The following is a 12,068-nucleotide window of genomic DNA, read 5'->3' as shown; positions in this document are numbered from 1 at the left end:
TCAAGACGCAATACGATGTTGCAGTGAATGACAACCTCGCTAGCGCTTACGCTTACAAAGATAACGGTTCTACTGTTACTGTGACACGTGATAACCACGAGTTCCTGAGTGAGAAAGACGGACGGACGTGCGACTGCGAGTTCTCACAGACGATGAAGTTGCCGTGTCGCCACGTCATGGCTTTCAGAAAGGCGTGTGGCAATCCATTCATCATCTCTTATGCTGCCATCGAGTCCAGGTAAGCCCAGGTATTGACCAGGTATTTTCCAGGTTTCTAACAAATGTCTCTTCTTGTGGTGGATAGATGGTTTGGCCAAAGCCGGTGTTCACCCGACGAGTTGTCTGAGCTATCCGATCCCTTTGTAGCCAAAATATTCAAGTCCAAACGCGACGCAACACCACGGAACGCTGGACTTAGCGAGCCACAGAAGTACAGGCAAGCTCAGCAAGCCTTTGCTCGCATTGGAGATGAACTGGCACGTTTGGAGGACGGAGAGTTCGTGTGTGCGCTGCAGCAATTGGATCAGTGGTGGTATAATTTGAGGCAGGGGAAAAGACTAAAGGGGGCGAGGACAAGTTCGGAGGATGAGGTGAACAGGGAGACCGAGAACTGTAACGGAGGAGCAGGTGCAGAAAACGCGAATGAATGCAGTGATTCGGAAGCTCCTACTCAAAAGGCTACAGAAGGGCCCCCTTTCAGTTCAGTAGGGAGGTTGAAGGGCGGAAGTGCGATGGCGACGTCCGTACCAACCGTGCCTTTGTCAGGAAAAGTGAGGCGAGTTGGCCGCCCAAAATTGAATCGCGCAGAAGTTAGGGAAAAGACACGCGTTGCTCTCAAAGAGTACAACGCCGGAATGAATTTGAGAGTGATCCTCCGCGAAAGTGACGTTTGCGACGTTGTCGCCACCCTGCACGAAATAAAGCCTGCTGTACGAATCGTCGGTTCGTATTTAGGTACCCACCAGGTCAAGACCGTTCACCAAAACCGTGCGATGAAGTGGAGTGTCGACGAAGAATATGTGGCTTCACGAGTGCGATTTAGACTCCCGGAAAGTGTTATTGATGACGCTTTAAACCTGCTAAAGAATGGAATTGGCCGGGACGAAGAGATTGAGCTCGGTAGTGATGGAGAAAGGACTGGAGATATCACTTGTTTCGTGGTCACCATCGAAAAACTGGGTCAGTTTACACGTGAACAACTGGAAGCGATGAAGTGGTTGTGGAATTTGCAAGCGGCATGTTGTAATGCCGTTCTGAGTTGTACTTGGCTAAGTAGCGTTGTCAAACCTGTGGCCGAGCAACCTGTTGCCCCACAAGTAACAAACTTGCAAATTCTAGAGTGCTGGCCGTATGCAGAGCTAAAAGGATTCGGATTCGATTTGACTTACTCGGATCTGTTCTGTCTGCGAGACTCTGTATGGATGATGGACAACACCATGAGAGCTGTCACTGTATCCCTGGGACGCTACAAGAAGAGTTTGAGCGTTATGTTGCCTCCTCCGACCGGGAACCCAAGTGAAGAACTGCAATCCAGCACCATTGACGAGATTAGCCAAGCGACCACGAAGCGACCTTTCGTATTGCTGCCTATTAACCTGGGAGGTGTCCATTGGGCTGGTATAATAGTGAATCGAGCTGAAAAAAAGGTGATGATTTACGACAGCTTGAACGGCGCCAAAGACAGAAAGGAGCTGAGAAAGTTGGCGGACTTCATTACGACAAAGGCTTTGAGAGATGAATCGTACCTGAAAGTGGATGTTACGGAGCCGACGCAGATGGACAGCAACAACTGTGGAGTTTTCGTGAGCCTATTCTTTTGGAGTGCAGTGAGCGATGAAGCTCCAAGTGATCTTTCGCCTACTGGTCTCACCAAGCTACGGTGGTCACTGCTCAACGCGATTTTGAAGATGAAGCAGCGCTAATGTGCTGGAAGAGCAGTTGTAAGAGCCTAGCCTTCAATACATGCTGAATACCTGAAGAATACCTGTTTCATAAGATAAACTATGAATGCAGTAGTGTTGCAGGATTTCAGCCGACACAATGGAGTGGCAGCCATTCCAGCTTTTTATCGAGTAGGACGCATGTGAATTGACCAGGTTTTACACCTGTAAAATACCTGGTCCAGCCCTGACCTTAATGGGTGGCTGTGAGAAGTTTTTGCCATCTCACTTTCAAATTTAACTTAGTTCCGCGCATACGTATTGTCCAGTTACTTTCACATGAAAAATACCTGGTACTGAAATATACTCATCTAAAATAAATTACGCTTTCTGATTCGGCGATACCTGTATGAAACCTGAAACCAAACCTGGACAATACATGGAGTATCAGAATTCTGAGAAATTTTGTTATCTGGAATACCCGTCCAAACTTTTTTTATACGTTTAAATTTAATTTAAAATGTATTTTACTTATGATGTAATATTTAATCTGTGCTATCTGTTGGCAAAAAGCACTTGAAAGTATACGTCTGAAGGAAAAAATGCTGAACAGTAAACTAGGTTTTAGCACCGCTTTGCTCTTTTATTTCTTTATAACTTTTTATTTCTATAGTGGGGTCTCTCCCTTTGCAAAAACGACGTTGCAGTTGCTAAAGCAAACCGCTACATCAAAGTCAAAGTCAAATAGAGTTTGCATCTCTCATGAAAACTCGAATTTAGTGGTAGTTCAAGTCGATTTTTGTTATGCCGCAACATACACGAAAGTTTGTACTTGTGCCTTAAGTTAAGTAATAAGCACATGAGCTGTTCCCATTGGCAACGAATAGACTCTCTATGTGGGCCAACCAAGTGAAACGAGGCCACCTTGCCATTCATAAAGATAAGCCGAGGGATGTGACGGAGGAGATGGCTTTGACGCCATCTCACTCTTAAAACTGACGGCAACTCAACAATTGCATCTACATATAACAATTTAGAGGTCTAAAATAGAGGGCAGAGTATCTGCAACGGGCAATAGATGTTTTATTGTCTAATTTGCAATACTACTGTACGTATTATAATAGACAGAAGAAATATTTAATAGATTTTGAGTTAATTGTTCTATAATAGATTGAGGCAAGAACATACTTTAATTTTTTCGGGTAATTTTGCTGCTTAGGAACAAGTGAACAATTGCCTGGCTCATACTTGCATATCAGTGGTGGTTTTCCTCGCCTATAATGTCTGTGTATATTTATTGAGTTCGTTGAAGTTGGTGAAGGCCGTGTCGAGCTGTCCGTATCTTGATACAGTCGGCAATGGCTGATAAATTCCCACAACCTCGCTATGCCCACACCGAACACAAGTCCCTTCTGGAAGGGCAATTCTGCGTTTCGAACTCACAATTAGCATTTATGTGGGAGATACGTGTTTACAACTCAGATCATCAAGCTAGAAAAGATTGTTTCACAAATCAGAGTTAAGTCGTAAATGAAACCTGGCTAATTTAAACTCGAGTTTATAGCCGAGATAATATATTTCCCCGGGCCAAAATACCTGCAATGAGCAATAATATATATAAATCGCTATCGATGTATTAATAAATGCTACGTAGATAACTGTAATATCAAGAATTGTAAGAAATGGATCTAATCTAAAATTTAGTCCACTGGAAAAAAAACATGGCCTTTCATTATTTCACAGAGAATTATGACATTGAGCATTTATCGGTAATCTATCTGTCATTTGTTCGAATGTTATTCAAACGGTTGTGTTATACCAACAACCAAGTATATCTCTAGTTCGAGTACTCTAGTACTAAAAGTTGGACCATATTTAAATAAGATCTCCATCATTTATCGAATATCGTTTTTTTTTTACTTTAGTACGCGGCAATGTGTAGCTCACTAAACGAAGGAATCTGGTTCGCAGTAGAGTATTGTTTAAGAGTGCCAAAATGAGAGGGCATGCGAAACGGTGCTGGCCATATTCGTTCGTATCGACAAGCTATTCGTTCCAGCGACAAGAGGTGGCTTCCGTCAGAGTATTTTGTATTCAGAATTGTAAGGCAACCTTGATAAAACAGAAGACCTGAACTAGCAGCCTGTGTATGAAATCGATGGCACTCATATGGAAAACCCTCGACCCAGACGATATCACCTACCTTGAAAAGCACTCGAAAAATACTTCTGCATTTGGATCGCCAATACCTCTTTGTGGAATAAGCACTACAAGCGGAGCAGAAGGTGAAAAGAATGGATTACTGTGGAGTAATTTATGTAACAAGTTTGTTTTTGCTTTGGTCCAGTTTTGCCATCGTATGATGTCGAACTGGTCACAATGTGCGCAAATGCACCAATTTCAACAGCGAAGTCGAAACTCCGAAGCTATAGATGGGTGAGTATATCGTCGATGGCTGCCCCTACGCCGCCTGTGGTGTGCCTGCTGGCTGGATCATGCTTTACACTGGGAATAAAGGCTAAAGCCTAGTGCCAAAAGAAAACTTCTACACTACGATCTTGACCGACTTCTTCGTTATTTCCCTTAAACTCTTATTTAGCAAATAGTCCAGGAAGACAATTAGTAGCAAAGCTTAATGCTTACTGCCGCAAAAAGGAAAAGATATTTTGAAGCAATCAGACGATTTTGTGGGTCTTGCTTCGAATTTATCTAATCTTGTAAGCGGTGCTGATAAATATACCAAAAAAAAGGTATTGTCGTTCGGTTGTCCCAGCTTGGTTGAATCTGCCGTACTGTGATGGGGCATCGGCGACTCGCCGACGGCGAGCTCTTAAGAAGAAAGCACATCGAGATGTGGATGCTTACGCACATGTACAGTTTCATAATCATGTACAGTTTCATAATTATGAAGTACCGATACAGCTTAGTTTTAGTAGACAAGTTGAGGGTAATTTACATCGGGTAAATCCTGAAAAGAGGCTATCCCAGCATGAGATCCGGAGATGGGAAACACTCGCGCTTTCTTCGAAGTAGTATTTTTACTGGAGTGGAGAACTTGAATGGTAAGACATCCGCGCTCTCTATTAATACCCAGTTACTACCGACGCAATAATAACAACAACGTATTTCATATTTCAGCAGTAGTTAGAAACAATGCTGAGGCAGTACACGTTCGCAATAACGTTGAACTCAACTCGACTACATGTAGTATTACAGTAACACATGTATCATATCACGCGTGGTCGACAATAATGAATCCAAATGACTTATTTATATTCTACTTGAAGTATTTTTTAACTCTGTAAGTGACTCCCTCTCCGAATCTCTTCCCGATCATATGCATTTTCACGTTTCAGGATTGTGGTTTGAGAGTCAACTACACTGGCTCAGTGACCCGGACTTCTTCGTCAGTCTTCGATTTGCTTTTGACACTCCGCAACGTACTCATGAACAAGTTGATCATTCTTGCAGCCACTGCCGCCCTTACCACCCTAAGTGGTCCTGCTACCGCCGACGAAGACAGTTGCGTGTTGATAGACTTCACCGCCGAAGAGGAAGAGTTTGCCGACTTGAACGATGGTATCAAAACTAGTAAAGTTGGTAAATTGCTCGGCTCGATTCTCGGAAGTTACGACCCCTTGGTTCGAAGCAAAATCGCGCTTCGAGGGTTCAACTACAGCGCTCTGGGCCAAGATCTGACAATCTCGACCGCCATCGACTCGATTAACATCACCGGTCTGACGAACTTTGTCCCGCAAGATATCAACGTGACTTCGCCGAATTCTGTTTCGATTTCAACTGCCTCATCTGGCCAGGTGACTGTCGACGCTCAATTGAGTGCTACGGTTGAGGAGAAGGATGTCTCTGCAACAGCTCACCTGCAGTTTGTGCTGGAACAGCCGACGATCACGGTCGAAGTTGAAGCGAATATGTACGCTTGCGCGCCGGATGTGTCTGCCTCGGTGTGTTCAAACCTGACAATTGCGGATCTTCAGACTGACCTGGAGAGCGCAACCAATAAACGACACTTTGTGAACATCATGAAGGAGGTGCTGATGAGATTCAAGGACGCGTCTGTGAAATCGTTCACGCTTGACTTCGAGTCGATCTCGGATTTTGACTTGAGCTTCGACAGCTCGAGCTTCGTGTTCCGCAATCTCTTGCGTCTCGTTCCGGACTACTCGGCTGAGGATATCAACAAGAAAGGCTCGATGTACGAAACGTACGTGACGACAATGAATCGCCATGCTCCCACAGTGCTGAACTATCTGATTGACGCCACACTAGAGCCTTTGTTTGGTGCGACGTGCCTGTCGGAAGAATAGACGAAGCAGGTTACTGCGATCCCTAAACTTTACCAATGTAGGTCGCAACGTGAACGTTGCTCAGAGGCACAGGAGTGGTCAACAAATGACACGTCTCCTGCTTGATCAATCTTAAATTGATTCCATTACCACACAATTGAGCTTAAGACACTCTAAACGGTTTGAAGCGACGATGCTGCGGCCTTAGTCGTACCGCGGTGCTTCCGCTGGGTACTCGTGCGGCATGGCAATGCGTTCAGGATAAAATGTATGATTGGAGGGATACTCCAGCAGGTTCTCTAGGCGTGCAGAATAAATGTCGACGTAGCGCTGCACAAGGAAAGCGAACTGCGATGGGTACGTGTCTGCTCTGAAAACCGACCCGAAGTTGACGTTGACCAGATTCTCCATCTCTGTCTGAAGCGCCTCGTGAATATTGACCAGTTGGTCGACAAACGCGTGGTTCTACAATGCAGCGCGTTAGACCACGCAACAAACCCCGAGAACGATAGTTTCATTGCTTACCTGAGGAATGGGCTCCGAACGCAATTCATTCTGGATACTGCGCATCAACTCCTCGATTTTGCTGATCTACAACCATCATCACGATTAGTTATCCACACCTTCCTCAAAAACTATAAAACCAGAAACGGCGTTCGCACCTGAAAGGCAAGTCGCTGGTATTCTGGCGTTCGATGCACATGCATCTCATCTTCCAGCTCGCTAATTGATCATAGAATATAAGTTACTACAGAAAGATAGGAATAATACAACAACAAGACCTACCGAATAATGGCACCCGTTCGCCATCCATTAGCGCGAGAGGGCTCAACTAAGTCCGAGAACAAGTTATCACTGTGACACAGGATGTAAGAGTAAACGTATGATACGCAACGATATGACTCGCAATAGCGATAGCTGCATGGAGACATACCCGATGTAGAGCACACGGCTGCCCACCCAACCGGTGAGTTTCGATAGTTGATAGACGCTTCCTTGCGTGTAAACCTCACCCCGATGCAGTGCACGCACAGCATGCCACTATTAAGGTCAATTGAAAGCACCCAAACGTCAGCGAATAGCTCTCCAAAGACAATATCAGCAATTAAAGTAAAGCAGCTTACCTGCACTTGTTTGTGTCCGATGTCGAGCATGCGGAATGAGCGTTGGCGAGTGTAAAATTTAGGCTTCCGAGCGCTGACTATGACCACATCGAATAGCTACAGCAAAAGGAGGTGGTCAAGAAGTACTCAATAACCATACAGAACACAAAGCATACCTCTCGCCAGTCGTCACCAAGCATATACTTCAGACCAGCGTTGATGTACGGAAACGAGCTGTTCGTACACAAAAAGCTCTTCTTACCAGAGTCCTGAGAAAGAACGGCAGCAAAGGAATAAGTCAGGTAATCATCCAGCATCAGCCAAACGCACGCTACCGACACGAATGCGCTCCAGAAGCGGTCTCAACGCTGGGTTCGGTTCAATGTACTTCGGTAGGTCCCGTGCTACCTCCTTGTGCATCTCTCCGCTCAGATGGACGTTCGTGATAGCCTGGTTAACGTCCTCAACCAGTGCGATGGGCTCGTACTCAATATCGCGATCGATCATGTACTGCACCACATCGGCAAAGAGACACGCGTGGGCCACACTGAAGAGGTCATTCAGCGGCTCCATGTTGTAGTCACGGTCGTGCACAGAAATGTGCCTGGAGCCTCCATACAGTTCCATAACCTCGTCCCGCGAGAGCCGCTGGCGTCCTCGGAATACCGCCGTGTTTGACAGTTTTTGGTGCGAGCTGATCTTGCACAGAAGACCCTTCTGCTTATCGATCGTCAGTCCACGAATGGCAAAGCTCGGGTCATACTGCAGCACTGACACGCCTTCCGGGTACCGTAACTTGCTCACCTATATCGTAATACAATAGTGAGCACTAACGACCAAAAGTGATAGTCACCGACCGCTGCAACGCACCATGTAGTCTCTGGCCATAGCGTAGATGAGATGCTGCAGTTCCTCCGAGTAGTGGCACAGCGTATAGTCGTAATCTGCACAATTTTGGTCAGATATTGGCAACTTTAATCTGTAAAAGTTGCAATTATTGCAAATTGCAGCTCACCGAACCCGACGACGTCAATGCCTGACAATCTGATAACACAGCAAGAGCACTGGAATTAAATTCTGTCCTTACAAACGTCGTTAATACCACTCCTACCGTAGGTGGTTGTTAGCGAACACGACGTCGGATTGGATGCTCTCATTCGGTTTGAAGGTTTGTACGTCTCGCTGTTCACGGGGCACATAGTCAAGCTTCAGCCACCGAATGCGCATAAATCGCCAATGGAATTCCACGCCGCACCTCGTAGCGCTCGACCAACTGGTGAATGGCAGGTAGTGACGAAGGGATCGATACACGTAGCTGTGGCACGAATGATAGCGCCGACAGCCGCCGCGCTGAGATCGGTAACCGCAACGGCAACAACTTGGAGGTGACTCGAAGCAGCGCCATCACCTTGACCACAAAACCAAAATTGAGATAGTATTAGCCAATCCGGACGTTGGATTAATCCACCAATCAGAATGCTAATAAAAATTATTTCACACGCTCTGTTTTATTTAATTTTAGTTATTTCCTTTGACATTTTTTTTAAGAAAAAGAAAGAGGAGAATGAATATCAGGTTACATTTCCGAAAGTACTTAATAAGTCATCGACAATCTAAACAGCACACTTTTAAACGTTTAAACGTCACTTAAAGGTAACGTTTAGACTTTTTGATGAAACTCAATAATCAATTAAAATTTGTTTCGCTATTTTGAAACCAGCACTTATTTAGCTTATTAACGACGCCACCTAATTTGGAGAAGCTGATATTCGTATGGCTCTCACAGTCATAGCACGCTGGATTTTCTTAAACAGGGATGGGATAGCTTGTAATTGAACGTTGCCTTACAAAGAGAATTGCTTTGAACATAGAGATTAATTCAATTTTATACTAATTCGAATTTGATGCCACCAAACTACTATTATTTTGGCACACAAATATGCGGAGTAAAGTGCTGCAGCTCTGGCATGCCGCTAAGTGCAGCTATTGTTGCTATCAGCACCTTTCTCCTTTTGCGTTTTAGTTAGAAATAATCACTGTGGTATGGATTTTTTCACTGTTGAGGTGGTGTAATGACTCATCGCTAACTTAATCCCATATGGTGCATTCAGGACACCGGTATTATAACAGGATTCTCAGACTCACGCGTGAATCTGGTCAGGCAGGACCGAAAGTATTCCGCACAATACAATAAGACTTCTGCCCGAAAACATAAGATGACCGACTCGGACGTAGAATTTCAGACCACGCACAACTTCCTTGAAGTTTTCGATGACGACGAGCTCTACGGTGATCCACTCATGGCGAGCCCTGTTAACACGTCTCCCTCTTCTCCAACCACCGAAACTATCATCCCATTTCCTGTATCGAAGCGAGTACGTCGTGTAACGCCCAAGGAGCAGATTGATCGACTGCAGGACGAGATCCGTGGACTTGCCGCGCATCTTCACGCAATCGAAGCAGTAGCTGTCCCACCTCACCCCCACTCTCACAGTCGCCGCTCCGAGCTGTGGCGTATAATGGCCCTTCGACAGCTGGAGCAACGTCGGATTTCGGAGAGTGAGAGCCGCGAACTTCGAGAGATGGTGAAACATCAGATCGAAGAGGCAAAAAGTTTGTCTAGAATTCTGAGGCGAAGGACGAGGATTCAGGTTGGTTGAGCGAGTATTTGACCAGGTTACGGAGTTTTGTGCTGATTATAATTTCTTTTTGGGTGTATGGTTGTAGCGACTACGGGAAATGCTGGAAGACAATCACCGTAACCGACCAAACGAAACAATCCCATTCGCTGTCGCAGTTCAAGAAGGTGAGCAAGTCTTCGAGGAAATGTTGCGCGATGTCAATGATATCTACCAGAACATGGACGCGCTGTTCACGGAGAAGGGAATGCACAGCATGTCATGTCCTGGTCGTAAGCGTCAGTCAGACAACACAGTGCTCAACGGTGTATGTTTCGAGTTGATGCAGCGCGAAATCGTGCCGTTTGGTGTGGAGAAAGTGAAAGACGCGATATGGAGCTCTCTCGGACAATTAGAGCTGGAAGGTCTGCGGAGTGTTAGGGGGTTTAAGACGAACGTTCAGTTTCGCAAACACGATTCTAGTCGAGATACGACAACGGCCATGGTCAGCTTCTTTGCAGACCTCTCGAGTGGCCGCAGTACCAGCGTCAAGATACGTAAGGTTGTTCGTCGGTATGATGAAGAGCATCGGACTATCTTCATTTATCGGACGTTCATGGAGCCAAACCCGTGCAATTTCAGAAAACCTGTCGGCGTGCACGCAATCTCAACATTGGTGATAGAAATTCGGTACGATGACCCGGACGACGACTCCACACTGATCCAGAGCCATTTCACTGTAACGCGATATGATGAAGAACTCGCGGCGGGCCATCGATTGCGACTGGGTGTCAATCTAAATATTTCGATCGCAGTTTGGGATGAAATGATATCACGTATCCACGATCAAGTGGAGAGCTACTTGGTGAGCAGAGCCAGTTGTAATCCCTACAAGATGATCTATGCTAGATCCCCCATTGTATAATGCTTGACAATGAAAAGCTTCGCTATGCACATATCAGCTCGGAATTTACTGTTAAATCCCCCAGAACCATGCAAATGGAAAATTTAGAACCATGCAAATGCAAAATTTGAATCCTTCGTCTATTCTATTTACTTAATATTTTCAGCCCGATTTTCCTTTCAGCTTCAATAATGTTTGTGATAAGTGTCTGTTATTAACTAGAATCTAGATTTTTTTTACTGTAAAGAAAAGCTGAAATTGGTTTCCTAAGTAAAGGTTTCAGTTTGTAAACTGAAACTGCCAGAACGAAAACACTCTGTGATTGGTCAAAACAAGTCATGTATCCCTTCCTGCAAGATCCAACTTGCTGCGATGTCGCTCACATGCGTCGAAGTCTCGCTCCATTCGAGCGTGAAGGGCCTAGAGCACGTCTACACCGCCGTGAACGCTTATCTGATACCGCTCACTCTGGACGGCGCTGTGCGTAATGGCTGTCTGGGCGTCCTGGAACGGTTCAAGACAAAGTCCTGCACCACTGACGCTATGGACGCGGCGCTAGATAACTACCACTACAGCACCATCCAATGGCTCGTAATTAACAACAAACTGGTCCCCAAGTCTTTAATAGTAAACGAAGCGCTGAAGTGCGCGGCCGAACAAGGAAAAAGTGAGGCAGTAGAGCACCTGCTGGCTCACTGTAGTGATGAGGCAGTCGAGAGGGCGTTTAAGTACGCAGCTCGCAAGGAGAAATGGCAAGTTGTCGAGATATTATACAGAAAATGCACACATGGCTGTGCTGCTCTGGGCGATGCGCTGAAGATAGCAGCCAGTAAAGGGGAGCGAGACGTGGTGGAGCTCCTCTGGAGAGGGTGCGACGAGAAAGATGTGGCCCGCTCGTTGAAGAGCGCAGCTGTGGAAGGTAAATGGAACGTGGTTGGGGAATTGTATCGGCACTGCCCCACTGAATCTAGGGAAATAGGTGTTGTACTTCTGTGCGCGATCGAAAAGGGCAAATGGGGTATGGTTGAGATGCTTTATCCTCGATGCAGGGAGAAGGGCCTGGTGGAAGCACTGAAAGTGGTCGTGATACAACATCGATGGGACGTAGCAAAGCTCTTGTGTCGGAAGCTGCAGAAGAAAGAGTATGAAGACGCGCTGCAATTGGTGGACAGAGATGAAGGACGCTTGCTACTTGATCGTCTTTATAGAAGATGCAAGTGCTTCCAAGCCGAGAAAGCAGTCATGGAAGCGACGAAGCG

General features: G+C 45.8%; 5 protein-coding genes across 8 annotated transcripts in view; 4 read left to right on the top strand and 1 right to left on the bottom strand.

Annotated features, from left to right (window-relative positions):
- PPTG_09001 (hypothetical protein) overlaps positions 1-1,922 on the top strand; it is a gene marked incomplete at both ends in the record, with an annotated part of 4,698 nt that extends 2,776 nt beyond the window's left edge. The window contains 2 exons of the mRNA XM_008903766.1: positions 3-238; positions 305-1,922. Of these exons, the coding sequence (XP_008902014.1) occupies positions 3-238; positions 305-1,922 (1,854 nt within the window). The remainder of the gene's footprint in view (positions 1-2; positions 239-304) is intronic.
- Positions 1,923-5,326: 3,404 nt separating this feature from the next.
- Positions 5,327-6,331, top strand: PPTG_09000 (hypothetical protein; the record flags this gene model as incomplete). The annotated part of the gene is made up of 1 exon (XM_008903765.1): positions 5,327-6,331. The coding sequence occupies one exon, from the start codon at positions 5,327-5,329 to the stop codon at positions 6,203-6,205; it is 879 nt and encodes a 292-aa protein (XP_008902013.1). The 3' UTR covers positions 6,206-6,331.
- PPTG_08999 (hypothetical protein) lies at positions 6,240-8,708 on the bottom strand. Of its 4 annotated transcripts, XM_008903761.1 has the most exons (12): positions 8,543-8,708; positions 8,399-8,469; positions 8,303-8,331; positions 8,158-8,231; positions 7,627-8,091; positions 7,464-7,556; positions 7,309-7,404; positions 7,119-7,225; positions 6,971-7,039; positions 6,847-6,907; positions 6,710-6,775; positions 6,240-6,649 (listed from the first exon to the last, which is right to left on the bottom strand). In XM_008903761.1, exons 1-12 carry the CDS (start codon positions 8,690-8,692, stop codon positions 6,389-6,391), a joined length of 1,542 nt encoding a protein of 513 aa, XP_008902009.1. In that variant the 5' UTR covers positions 8,693-8,708; the 3' UTR covers positions 6,240-6,388. The 4 variants fall into 4 exon arrangements, with proteins under 4 accessions (XP_008902009.1, XP_008902010.1, XP_008902012.1 ...); XM_008903762.1 differs by having other exon boundaries at positions 8,399-8,708; XM_008903764.1 differs by having other exon boundaries at positions 8,303-8,469.
- Positions 8,709-9,423: 715 nt separating this feature from the next.
- On the top strand, positions 9,424-10,919 carry PPTG_08998 (hypothetical protein). Its single transcript, XM_008903760.1, has 2 exons — positions 9,424-9,938; positions 10,015-10,919. The coding sequence occupies exons 1-2, from the start codon at positions 9,504-9,506 to the stop codon at positions 10,828-10,830; spliced, it is 1,251 nt and encodes a 416-aa protein (XP_008902008.1). The 5' UTR covers positions 9,424-9,503; the 3' UTR covers positions 10,831-10,919.
- Positions 10,920-11,181: 262 nt separating this feature from the next.
- PPTG_08997 (hypothetical protein) lies at positions 11,182-11,957 on the top strand (the record flags this gene model as incomplete). Its single annotated transcript, XM_008903759.1, has 2 exons — positions 11,182-11,742; positions 11,859-11,957. 2 exons carry the CDS (start codon positions 11,182-11,184, stop codon positions 11,955-11,957), a joined length of 660 nt encoding a protein of 219 aa, XP_008902007.1.
- Positions 11,958-12,068: the final 111 nt, after the last annotated feature.

Source organism: Phytophthora parasitica, assembly GCF_000247585.1.
Source record: "Phytophthora parasitica INRA-310 unplaced genomic scaffold supercont2.16, whole genome shotgun sequence".
NCBI lineage: Eukaryota > Oomycota > Peronosporomycetes > Peronosporales > Peronosporaceae > Phytophthora > Phytophthora nicotianae.
This window is presented reverse-complemented; position numbering and strand designations above follow the sequence as displayed.